The 13,430-nt window shown below is 41.2% G+C and overlaps 1 protein-coding gene across 2 annotated transcripts in view; it reads right to left on the bottom strand.

Annotated features, from left to right (window-relative positions):
- The window catches only part of C1H1orf21 (chromosome 1 C1orf21 homolog), a 372,503-nt gene that overhangs the window by 108,680 nt on the left and 250,393 nt on the right, over nucleotides 1–13,430 (bottom strand). For both annotated transcript variants that reach the window (XM_065893774.1, XM_065893784.1), the window contains one exon: nucleotides 4,590–4,684. In XM_065893774.1, coding sequence (XP_065749846.1) covers nucleotides 4,590–4,684 — 95 coding nt within the window. The remainder of the gene's footprint in view (nucleotides 1–4,589; nucleotides 4,685–13,430) is intronic.

Here is a 13,430-nt window from a genome sequence, read left to right as displayed (position 1 = left end):
GGCAGGTGGATTCTTAACCACTGCGCCACCAGGGAAGTCCCACTATTTTTCTTTCTTCATAGCTTTTGCTTTCTATGTCTTAAGAAAGCCTCCCCTGCTTTGCTAAGATTCTAAACATATTCTCCTATGTTTTCTTCTAATACTTCAATAATTTTATAATTCCCAGATTCCAGATGAGGAACTTGAAGTACAGAAGTTTCAGATATTTGACGAAAATTATAAAGCTAGAAATAATCCGGGATCCATATTGATATATATTTATGTATAATCTCCAAAGCCAATGCTACTACTTTATACTACTTTCCAGAAGAAGGAATTAAAGTCTGAGAGAAGTAAAGTGAAATACATGGATGTCCAACAGTGGTAAAAATTGGATGAATGCACATGTTTGTACTGAGTACATAAATGGTTGACATATAAATGACTCATCATCAGCCACAGAAAACCAGCACAACCTCTTCCACCCACAGAAACTGTGGTCAATAGAATTTAGATGTCCCAAGTGACTGGACATCTAAATACTATTGAGCAACTACCAGGTACAAAATAATAGTTGGACCTCGAGGTCCAACTTCTCTTATTCATACATTCCTCCATCCACATTCAAGCAAACAAAAACATACCGAACACCTAGCATGTCCCAGGTAACAAGCGCCACACACTCATAGATGTGGACTTTGCTAGACTCCTTCGCATGGATAGTCCGCAAGTTCCTAAAGCTTTGCTTGCTCAAAACCAACCTCTGCATTCGCAATGTACCTTGAGTTGTGGTCATTTAGGTCACATGCCTTCTATCTGCTACCAGAAAGTGAGCCCACTAGGGTGATGAGATTTACATTATGCTCCTCTGCATCCCCCAAAGCACAGAGCCTAAGGCCCTGACAGTACAGGTGTTCTGTTACTGCAGTTACTACACTGTCGTGTGATGGATGCTTCACTTCCTCTCTTGTGGACCACATTTGATCTTTTAAGGGTGGGCAAGAATGAGTAATGAATAATGAATGAATGAACACTTTGTATTTTCATCAAACAAAGCCTTCTTAGTGATTTTACCTTTTCATTGAGGTCACTATTCATTCTCACCACTACCGGTCATCTTTCCAGGTGTCACAGTCTTGTTATTACCATTATCTCCTGAGTCCTCTGTCTTCCTTTAATACCTATAATAAGCTGTCAAATCTTGTTGCTTCTATTGCAACCTCGCCTAAACCTTTTCTATTCTCCCTGCCACTACCTTGGTTCAGGTTCACTATCTCTTGCAAAAACTATTATGAATGATCTCCCACCCAGGCTCCCCATACTACTCCATATTACACCTGCTGATTCCACATAAACTTTCCTGAATCATAATCTCATTCTGACAACCCCTAGCTTAAAAACTTCAAAGGCTCCCATTAATCCACTGAATTGATTTTGGACCTCTCAGCTGGACATCAAAGCTCTGTGTATGACCCCATCTACGTTTTGCCTCTAATTTCCCGGTGCTCTCCTACTGCTGCCTTCTCCTGACCCCTCCCGCTCCCCAATCAAACAGGACCATGTGCTTTTTATTAAATACGTTTTGGGTTTTCCATCTCTGTTACTTCAGCCTGGGGCACTCTCCCTCATTCTATCCTTTGAGGCCCATTGTAAACACCAGCTCTTTCATCCAGTAGGTCCTGATGCCACAACAGACAAGATATCTGCCTTCTTTGATATCGGCAGCTCTTTGTGTTGTCTTCTTGGAATCAATCTTGTTTTATTTATCTAACCTTGCTTTATTTGTAGTCATTTGGTACTTACCTTGTTTACTGCAATACAAGCGCCTTGTGGTAAGAGTCAGTGGTTTCCTTATTTTTGTGTTTATCTGCAGAGTTTGGGACAGAGCCTTGTACACAGAGGCACCCAGTAAGCTACTGGTTGACCTGAACAGTTCCCTCAACTTTACTGTAAGCTCCTTAAGGACAGTGACTTTAAGTACACAGTGTCTCTCAACCCAGGTAAGGGCCTTGTGCATAACAGGTACTCAAAACATACTTGTTAAAAAAAAAAAAAAAAAAAAAAATACTTGTTTAAGTAATTTCATGGTTCCAGAGCAAGATTTTTCAAAACAGATGTAACACTGGCATTAACCTAAAACATTCACTTAAATCTCTCTCACCAATTAACGTAAAAGAAAAAGAAAAGGAACGCTGACTCTAACGTTCATTATTCTTTCCTTTCGTTTTATGTGATAATGCCTAACTCTTATTAGGTGCTTATCACGTACCAGGCACTGCACTCAAAGTTTTACAACAATCACCTCGTGTAATCCTCCCAAGAGCACCATGAAGCACTGTCTTTTTCCCCAATGGGTGGACAAGAGGTTTAGAGAAGTGAAGTAACTTGATCCTGCAATGAGTAAGTGGCAGAGCTGAGATCTGAATCCAGGCAGTTTCTGCCTCCAAAAACCCATGGTTGTCACCATCATGCCATATGCCTTGGTTACGTTTGCCAACTCTCTTAATTTCAACAGTTTGCATTAAAAAAAAAATCTTTTAAAAAGTACTTCAAGCCACATCTTAAAATCATTCTTTGAAACATAAGAACATCTTGACTCTCAGATTATTTTAATGGACGTAAAAATAAAGAATTGTTAAGTCTATCTCGTCCACCTTCCAATGTAAGCTTCAAATTTAGGAGGCTGTTTTCTCAAATGGTATGCATGGTCAGTACTTGATTATGCATCCCCCCAAATGGAGGTGACAAAGGTAACATACTTCCAAATAACTGAAAATCATTTAATTTTGGAACGCAGTCTAGAAATCTCAGAACCAAAAATAACCATTTAGTCCCCATTCTCCTTGTAAGTCTTCATATACTTGAAAACTCCTCTCGGTGGCCTGGACTCTGATTCGCTGGCAGAGTAAAGGGGTGTAGGGTTGCACAGATAATCCATGAGTAAATAGGCCAGAATTTCTCTCTTTTTGAATCTCCATTCAGTCTGCATGGAAAAGCAGTAGCACCAATTCTGACCACAGTGATGAAAAAGAATACACTAGCACCAAGGAACTGATAGACTGTGAATCTGAGAGAGAAGGAAAAAAAGCTGTACTGGCCCTAAATACGATGAGAGCAACACTGAGGAAAAACTCACAAGCTGTAAGATAAAAGTCATTGCCTTCCTTAGGATTTCAGAGATACAAGCATGTGAAGTAGAGATGGACACTAGTAGTTACATCTAAGAAAGAGCCACCAGCGGACTGGTCACCAAAGACTCTTTAGCCACCAATGGAAATACTATTACTAAAGATGAGATTCATAACTTAAGATGAAATTATATCAAGCAAGGACAAACTCTGTTCAATAAAATACAGTAGAAAACTGACTACTGATGTTTCAACTACTCAGATCTTCTATTTATCTATTCAAAGCAAAAAAAAAAAAAAATTCATGTAAAAAGTCTGATAATATTAACTTCCCTATTTAGTCATAGCTACCTTTTCTGGATTTAAGTATTGATGTTAAAATATATCACAGGTATGATGAACCTCTGTGACTTAAGGGATACCTTAAAATCCAAATCCCATTTATAAAGCAAAATTTTATCAGAGTATTTTTCATTCCTTTAAAATGATCTAAAATACTCAGTTGTTGATACTTGAGTTTTTCAGGTTGTAGATCATATGTTCAGAAAAGAATAGAGGAAAAAGAGTGAGCCTGTTATGTTCATTAGTGTATCGTGGAAAAATGACAGCCTTAAATACTCATGAGCACTGGTGAATATTCTGCCGACTCCCTCTGCTGTAGCAGAAATCAGAAAAACAAAGCACATAACAGAAAAAGGAGTTTAAGTCAAGTGAAAATATTTTATGACATTGCAAACTTCTTAAAAATACATTCACTCAAACATGAAAAAAATAGCAATTAATCCCAAAGCAAAAGAGAAAACAATTCTGCTCCAACATAACTGAATAAATGCATATTCTTAACAATCTGTAATCTCTTAAGAAATCAGCTAATATGATAACTTACTGTTTGTTTAAGAGATGGAATATTAAGGTGGAACATGTATATTGATTTGTATTAGAGAAAGAGGTTCCTAACTGTTTCAGATCATCAGAATTCTCACGTTAACTCAAAACCCACAATACCTTAACAGTGTGAATGTGAAGTACAAACTTGATAAAGACCTACCTTCAAAGTACCTTATTTTCCTTTGAAAGGCAACTTCCTTAACAACACTACATATCGAGAATAATGAAACTTAGCCATTCACTGTGATCTGGACACGAGTTAAAGGATGCAGAGAAAAAGAAAAAAGGTAATGCCCCCACCCCCATAAAACTCATTCCTACTTTATGCTTTTTCCTTTAAATTTAACCATTCTGAAATACTAATAATTTTGCTACATTTCCCCTGAAACATTCTCTATGAAGATGAAAGAAGGGCTTGTTCAAAAACAAACAGGATACAGGAGTACTGGTACAGCTTCCAGGCAAGCTATAAATAGCAACGGCATTTTCAAGAAATCTCATGCCAGCGTGTAAGCTGCAGTTAAACATGCAGTGAAGATTTTATTATAATGCTGTCACCAAAATTCATTGTTATACGAGAAAGTCAATGCTTACCAAGTTTTCTTGGTTCCTGGCTGCTATTTTTTGCTCCTCTTCTGCCCCATTTTTCATGTATTTGACCTCTTCCACCGGTTTGATCCTATACTCATCTGAGTACCAAAAAAGAAAAGACATTTTATAACTTTTTTCACAATGGGAGAAAAGTGTCAGTAAGAAAAGCCCAGCAGCATAATTTGTTAGAGCCCTTTCCCTGCGGCCTTTCTATGGGGTTCATTTGAAACAATCTGGAAGAAGCTTCACCAGCCTCTTTTTATGAGGCGCTCTCCTCTGTCTACTGGGCAAAGCTCAGCACCACGAAGGCAGCTAATGAAAGTGGCACTGCCTGGTCCTTTCACAGAGAGCAGATGGTGGCAGCAGAAACGGAGGTTATTCCATATCTAAAGCCTATTCGGAATTTATACACATTAGGGCATAGCGCATAATGGTTTAAGGAGATTTTTCTCCTTGAGAATATTCGTTCAAAATGCCTGTGGCAGCAACGTTATGCAGTACGTTCACACCTGAATTTCTTTCTTTTGGAAAAACAAAGTAAGACTAAAGAGCTTAACTGATCAACAAACAGATATAAACAATCGGAAACTGAAATTTTCCTGTTGGTGATTCCCATATTAAATGTGGAACAGTCTGCAACGATTTCATATGATACATACAGACTCTAATCTCTCTGTAAAGTCACACACATGAAGAGCCATAATATCACACGGCTCTAACTGGTAGGTATTTCTATCACTCAAGGCGGGACAGTATAGTGGACCATGGACGGGACCTGGACTTTGCAACAGCCAGAGAGAGAGTACAACAAACTCCAATATCAACACATCATAGAAGAAACTTGGGAAAACCTGCAATTAAAGTTCCTCTCCAGGGCAGAGGTTTGGTGATGCCAATGATGACATTTTCACCAGATTTCTGTCAATAGGAAATGACTTGGGCACACTAAGGTCAAAAACAGGTGTGACTTTGAGTCACCTTTAGTCCAGTGTGTAGGAAAAATCACAGACATTATGGAATTAGAAAATTTCATCAACCAACAAACTGATGATTGCCTAGCATATGACATGGAATAATGTCTATAAAAGGCTACCTAATAGACAGATGTCTATCACTAGGAAGTTGCAATATATTTTCTTATTGCCTGTGGTTAATTTGCTACAATGACTATATGCTTATATAATTTCTTGCCTTACTATTTATAATACCATTTCCTATATAGTTTCAGGCTTCCTCATACTATCCCTTAACACGCTACCCCCAAAGATGTTTGTTACAGTTAATATTTCTTCAAGTAATTATGCTGTTCCAATGTTTCTCAAAATTATCATCCTTATGAAAGTAATACATTTGCATATATCTGAATAAAGACTCCATGTTCACAGCTGAGCCAATTGTTTCTTCCATCTGACAATTCAAGGTAGTTATGGATTCTGCTTCTTTCTAAAGAAGTTAGAAAGACTGGTATGAGGTTACAGTAATGAGTCCTTTAGGAATACCATGTCCTAAATGTATTAACAAGTTAATCAGTGGGTTCTGATCCACAATTACAAAATACAGAATTTCACATTCCAATTTGGTACTCAGAAGAGAAAAAAATAAGAGAAAGTTAATAAATTTGGCACATTTAATTAAGGATTATTTACTCAGAAGTTGGAAAAGCACTTGTTAATTGAAAAAAAAAAAAGACACTGCCTAATTATGCCTCCCATACAATTAAACAGAGACAAAAAATAAAGGAAAAAAATAATAGCTAAAGATGGGTCTCCCTAACTTCAGTTTGGAACATTAATATTTATAAATGATGGTTCACTGGGATAATTACTAACATTTAACTGATCTAAATTGTGATCTTAATTACTTACAGTGAGTCTCTAATTATTTAAATATAAACACACATACATACATTATTTGTTTTAAACACAATTCCAGTGGACTCTATCATTTTGTCTAGAGGACACAAAACCTCACATGATGAGATGGGGAAAGCATAACATTTTAGGACCTAAGCAGAACCTTCTGAAAGAGCCTCCCAAAAGACGGTCCTTTGCCTGCGGCACAGCAAAAGGTTTCTTCTAGAGGAGACCCGCCCTTGCCTTGCCCGCTGTCCTCTCCCACCCCTAAGCCACAGCCCACAGTAGACACTCTCTAAACAGCTGAGTGATATTCAATCTTCATTCTCTTTTTATCCCTACAGGAAACACAGCTGAATTCAAAGTATCAATAGTAGACAAACTATTAATATTTTTCTTCAATGAAGAAAAGCTGCTGGCTACATGTCTTTCAAAGCAGTGTTATCCCACATACAGACTTTTTATAATATCACCAATTTAGAAAGAGGATAGGTTTTAGTGTGTCATTAACAAACACGCCTGGCTAGCCAATGCTGTCTTTGTGGAACACGCTATAACTGGATAAAAAAGAAAAACAAACAGCCACGACTGCAAAGCCAGACCTATCATTATTACTTACATAACACACTGCACAGAATCCATCGCGGTATGAAACAAAAAAGCCAGCAAGACCCTTAGATAAACCACAATTTGTATAAAGCAAATACTTAAAAACGGTCTGTCAAGTCTCTCAAAGGCTGGTGCTGGGGATGAAGATGCCCATCTGGAAACAGACAACTCGCCAACCAACGTGTCACACATTTCCATGGCGATGCAGCCGTCAGGAACGGCACTCTGTGTGGACCAATGGAGCATTTCGGGTTATGGCAGTGACACAACCACTACGGAAATCCATTTTTCCTTTTGGTGAGGGCACAGGGGAATCCGTGTGGGACTTTAGCCCCTTCATCAGATCACACACTGGAGGCAACTGCAAGTAGCAGAGCCACTGTTACAAGCCAGAGAGCCCCGCCCGGCAACAGAACAACCTGCCAACTTAATTAAGAGGAGCCACAAGCAGACTGTCTTCCTCTGGCTCCCTCACACCTGTTCACAATTTTTCTTTTCTTCCTGTTGATCTTGTCAGGTGGCTTCTTAAAATGCACGTCAGGAGCTGTAGGCTAACACCCGGTTTCGAACCTGCTCCCCTTCCTCCCTATATAAACAGTTGCAGGCTGTGCCAGTCAAGATAGATCTGGGGTAAAAGCACTGCTGTGGTGATATTTTTAGCATTTTATTCCTCAGATTCCATCAGAAAGGGCTACACTTTCTGTGGCAGCTCTATCATGCTAAAGACACACTGTTGCCCACCAAATCTCTGCGCCTCACGTTTGACGTAAAGTGCCTCATATATACATATATAAAATTAGGTTTTTAGAACTAGAAGGTGATCAGTTGGTTGGACTTGCTTCAGATGTTATGGAATCATCCCCATTTTCAGGATCCTGTCAATTCTTCCATTGTCAACAACTCACTGGCCCCTATCCTGTCCTCCCAAGTTTTGCAGATGGAAGATCTGCTACAAGGTTACATTTATAAACAACGGAACTGACTTCAAAGTGAGTGAATTAGAAGATGAATGCTGGAGTGAGTTCATAATGCCATAACTATTAAAAGGTTAACAATTCTCATAAAAGTACATATTAGATAGGGAAGAAGGAAGACAGGCAAGAGTTCTAGAAATGCTACTCTTTGAGGTAGGAAAGGATCTTTTTTTTTTTTTTTTTTTTTTTTTTTGCGGTACGCGGGCGTCTCACCGCTGTGGCCTCTTCCGTCGCGGAGCACAGGCTCCGGACGCGCAGGCCCAGCGGCCATGGCTCACGGGCCCAGCCGCTCCGCGGTACGTGGGACCCTCCCGGACCGGGGCACAAACCCGCGTCCCCTGCCTCGGCAGGCGGACTCCCAACAACTGCGCCACCAGGGAAGCCCGTAGGAAGGGATCTTACAGTTCTTTCCTAGAACGGTGAAATTCGTATCTATTGATACTTTCACACTCAAGTCTTCTGATCAATGACATATGTACCAGAATGAATCTTTCCCAGGACTGTTCCGATTTCAAAAACTGCGCTGATGTCCTCATACCAAAACAATCCAACATCTGGGCATCTTCACTGGATTGCTTCATCATCCAAATTTTGCATGAAGATTCTCTAGTAGACTTATTATTATTATATGCTCAGGAAAATATGAGGACTTGGAACAAGAGGTAAAAGAAGTATTTATAAAAATAAACAAACCAGGGCTTCCCTGGTGGCGCAGTGGTTGAGAGTCTGCCTGCCGATGCAGGGGACACGGGTGCGTGCCCCAGTCCGGGAAGATTCCACATGCCGCGGAGCGGCTGGGCCCGTGAGCCATGGCCGCTGTGCCTGCGCGTCTGGAGCCTGTGCTCCTCAGAGGGAGAGGCCACAACAGTGAGAGGCCTGCGTACCGCAAAAAAAATAAATAAACAAACCAATTAAAAGACTAAACTATTCTGCATTTTAGTGTAAACTCACTTCCCTTGGGTTTCTCCCACTGAACATCCTGTCCCCCATGCTAACTAAATTCAAGTCCCCAAATCCTGGTACGACTTCAAATTCTTGCCTAGGATCTTTCTTTACTTGGTGAGATTTTTTTCAAGAGGTGAGTATTCACGGTGGCTAAGAGCCTAGCCTCTAGAGCTTGAATGACTAGCCATATGGCCTTGGGCAACTTACTCATGCTTTCTGTGCCTTGGTTTCTTCATTTGTAAAATGGGAATATTTATAGTACCTAATCTCACACATAGAGTCACATGAATTAATATATGAATATACTTAAAACAGTGCCTAGCCCATAATAAATGTTGGCTGCTGTTTTAGAAAAACTGTGCTGCTTCTGCAGGGAACACTATTTCCAATGCACAAAATCCATCAAGGTATAAAAACAAAAAGCATAATGTAAACATCAAAAATTAATTTAACTGAAAATTCTGACTTAACTATGCTAACAAGTAAAGTGAGAAGGGAATATTATCGTCCAGGATAAGCCTTTAGCATTTTTTAACTAAATGCATATAGTGCTTTAATTAAAATAAAACATAATTTTAAAAGAACAATAAATAACTTTTATGACAGGAAAAAGAAAAGTGATCATTATTTGAGTGAAACCAGGGTTACAAGAAAATAATGTTCCTCTATCTTCCTTTATATCCTAACTCAATTATTGCCATTGGCACAGCTCCTAGTCTCGGCCTTCCTTGAGGGCACAAGAGTGAATGGGTGAGGTTCAGGAGAGTCTGAGAACCTACCATGGGCTGGGCTCTGTGATAAGGAATGGAGGGGGTGTGGAGGGGGGAGACAGTGCCCGGGGAAAACCACTGTCTTGGGGGGAGGCTTATGCTCTGAGAACCCTTCTGCTACCTGGAGCACGTTCCTCAGGCTAGACTGACCGCACAAGTAGGCTGACCCTATTCCACTCAGCCACAGTCCACCAAGACAGACTAACTCTGGAAAACCTCATGCACAAAGTAGAGACTCAGCTGAAGGACCTCACAGACCAGTATCAATTCTCTGTCAGGCAGTCCCTTCACGATAACTACTATATCCTCACTTGCAGAAAGTGATTTCGCCCTTTCCAATGTAATAGTTATCATTAAGCAATTTCTAGGGTAATTATGAACTGCTCGTTCTAAATGTTTTGAATATTTCTAAAGTAAGGCTTTGGAGCATTTAATACAAAATGCTCTCAGTCTTTTTCAGAGTGTGTCTCAAAACAAGCTAATAAAGGAAAACTAATTTCAAAATAAGATTGTCTAATACATGAAGTGCTCATGGTCTAAAAATATAAACTGTTAAAAAATAACAAGCAGGGAAATTATGTTTTCAGACTTCATATTTGTGGAAGATTAAACCCTGGCCACTGGGTTTCCACTAGGGGAATTAGGAAGATTGTACATATTTTTACATATCCCCTTTTATGATATCTCATAATTGAAAACTGTTAATATCACTAAGAGGGCAAGTCTCATATGTCTACTGTATCCTTATTCACTAGTGAAACCTAATGCTTGGATATATTTGAAAATCAGAGATAGCTAAAACATATAGTCTTGCTTCAGTCACGTAAAACTCATTTCAGCACACCCTCACTAATAAGGGGTATTATCCTTTTTAAAAATATGCAATGAATTGAAGGGTGAAAATGGTATCTAATTTTTATTTTACTTTGATGTTTCAAAATTTACTAGTGATACTGAATACTTCCCCCCGTTTTGATCATTCATGTGTGCCTTTTGTGATATATCTCTTCATATCCTTTGCCTCTTTTCTCTAATTGGAGTTGTAGCATTTTTCCTATTGACTGTGATATGAGCTCTCTGTAAACTATACCAATTTATGGACATACTTCTGGCCCCAAAAGGTCTGGGCAAAAACGCCTCTTGATTTTCATTCAGACATGAGGTGGTGGAAGGAACTAGCTGCTTTCTGTCTTTGAGGCAAGTGCTAGGCTATCCCCTGCTGTCTTTTCTGTGTTTCTTTCCTTCTTCATTTCAGCAATATTCATTGAGCACCTACTGCATGCCAGAGAATGTAGTACTCAGTCCTGGGGTTATGCCTAGGGAAGGGAAGCAGAGCCTGTTCTCAAGGAGCTCACAGCTAGTAGGGGAAGATTTAAGAAAATGAGCAAATAGAGTGCAGAATGTCTGCAGCCATGAAGCAGATGTGTGGGGTGACTGTAATAAGAACAGAAGGGAGGGACCCCCCTAAGCAAGGATGGGGAGAGTCTTGGAGGAGGTGACGTTATCTCACCGGAGCGCTGAGGAACACTAGTGTGTGTGTGGGAAGGACAGGTCTAGGCAAGGGGACGGTGAGTTCAACAACCAGAGAGAGCATGGCAGACAGGAACACTGCAAGTGGTCTAGTACGGCCAACACGCAGATTCCAGGGGGCCTCGAGGGATGTAGGGAGCAGAGGCTGCCAGGGCCAGTGCAGGAAGACCTGGTATGTGAATCCTACCAGAGGCAGGCTCCATTCTGAGGGGGATACGGTCTCCCCAACCAGGGCCCAGACTGAAGCCACCGGTACAGGCTAAGCTTCTGTCCTCTGGCCTGTCCTCAACCATCTCCTCTGGAGAGACCCCCCAACCATCGTAATCCAAGGCTTTCTCCCTCTCTCTGAAAGAAGGTGTAGCAAAGGTGGAACTTACATGGAGCAGTGGAGATGGACCAGTCAGGTGAGGAAGGTGAGGAAGAACACACGGAAAAGACTGGCCAAGAGCCAGAGAAAGCAGCCACAAAGAGTCTCACGAGGGTGGAGTTTTTACCTGGAGTCAGCTGGTGGGGCACTGGTGGGGCTGGAGCTTAAGACACAACATCTGCCAGAACCTGTTTCCCGCCTCCCTGACAGGTATGCCTTCAACTGGTGATGGGGAGATATCACAGCATGCAGAACAGGGAGTGGCTGGGATGGGGTGTGATCCATCCTAGGGGCAAAGAAGCTGCCACTGAATCTGATCCCAGCTCCTTCCCCTTTGGCGGGACAGCAGTGAATCACAAGGGACAGAGCACCGGCTTCCAAGGGCCTTTCTCTTCTGGACCTGGCTTGGTGACTTCCCAGCTGTGTGCCGTGGAGGCAGGGGATAGACTTCTCTGAGTGAACGGAGTGCGTTGCGATGCTTGTGCACGGCTGCTATGGCCTCTTAGCATTCTTAGGGTCTTGTCCACGCCTCCGAAGAGGACAAGCTGAGAGGTGTCCACAGCTGCAAGGATGAGAGGGTGGTAAAGCTTCCCTCATTACAGCACCCTTAATAATTAAGACTGGACCTGCAGGCCTCATTCCTGAATCATTGCATCATTTCAGAGGCCAGATAGCACATCTCCTCCATTCATCTGAGGCTCATTCAGTGACCAGGGAACTACTGGCCAGTCATTAAGGGCCCCGGAACATGCATCTTCTGACACGCTCCGACAAAAGACATGCCACCAGATGCAAATCCAGCGTGGACTCCTTTAGGAATGCGTATGCAACCAAGGCTTTCCTATGGAGAGGGGGTTTAATTTTTGGATCATACAGTAATAATTCCTAACCAAGAAAGAGAATGAGTGGCGAGCCACTTCCAGAGAGGGAGGGCACACATGGTGGTTCTGACAGCCATTTACCCAGCTTCTCAAGAGCCCCGCTCTGACTCTTATGGAGTGCTGGTTTTCCACCAACCACAGAAAAGCTGGAGGCCAGCTAAGTCCTCTCTACTATTCTTGGTGCGGTTCCTCTTATCCTTGATAACCGTTCAAGAAAAAGCCTGCCCAGCTGTCTGTCCTCTCCCCTGCTTTGATTTAATCCTCATGTCGGCCCTATGAGGCTGGTATTATAACCCATTTTCCAGTTGCAGAGATTAGTCCTTGATTGGCTGGTCAAGTGGCAGTGCTGGTTCTAACCCAGGTTGGTTGGAATCCAGGGCCAGGCTCCTAACCACAAAGCCAGTTCTTTTTTTAAACCGCAAAGCACAGGAAATAATTACCCTGAGAAATGGTACAGGCATGAAGTATGAATGGATTCAGAAAGGATATGGACATATTTGCAAATCACAGTGACATAAATAAAAGTTATAAAGACAACTAACATTCATGGGTAACATCAGGGAAACTATCAGAGCCTCCCTTGTCAGGCGTCTGGAGCTTCTGTCGGTGGAAGATACCATCCCTGTGCTCCTTAAGTTAGGAATTAATATACCAATCAAAGTAAGGGTTGTGAGACTCTTCATTACAATGGCGATTTGACCACCACTGCATCTAATGGAAGAAAACGGAAGCTATTCTACAGTATACAGTAAATGCTGCAATGTCTTTACAAAAACTTTGTATTTTGAGAGATAACTTCCTTTTAAGCCTTCTGTTATACACTACAGTTTTGATATATGATCCTAGTATTAAGACCAAGCAATAAATCTAGGATGTCTTCCTTCACTGGAGGTGGAGAAAGAGGAGGAGGATGAG

This window comes from Phocoena phocoena, chromosome 1, assembly GCF_963924675.1.
Source record: "Phocoena phocoena chromosome 1, mPhoPho1.1, whole genome shotgun sequence".
Lineage (NCBI taxonomy): Eukaryota > Metazoa > Chordata > Mammalia > Artiodactyla > Phocoenidae > Phocoena > Phocoena phocoena.
This window is presented reverse-complemented; position numbering and strand designations above follow the sequence as displayed.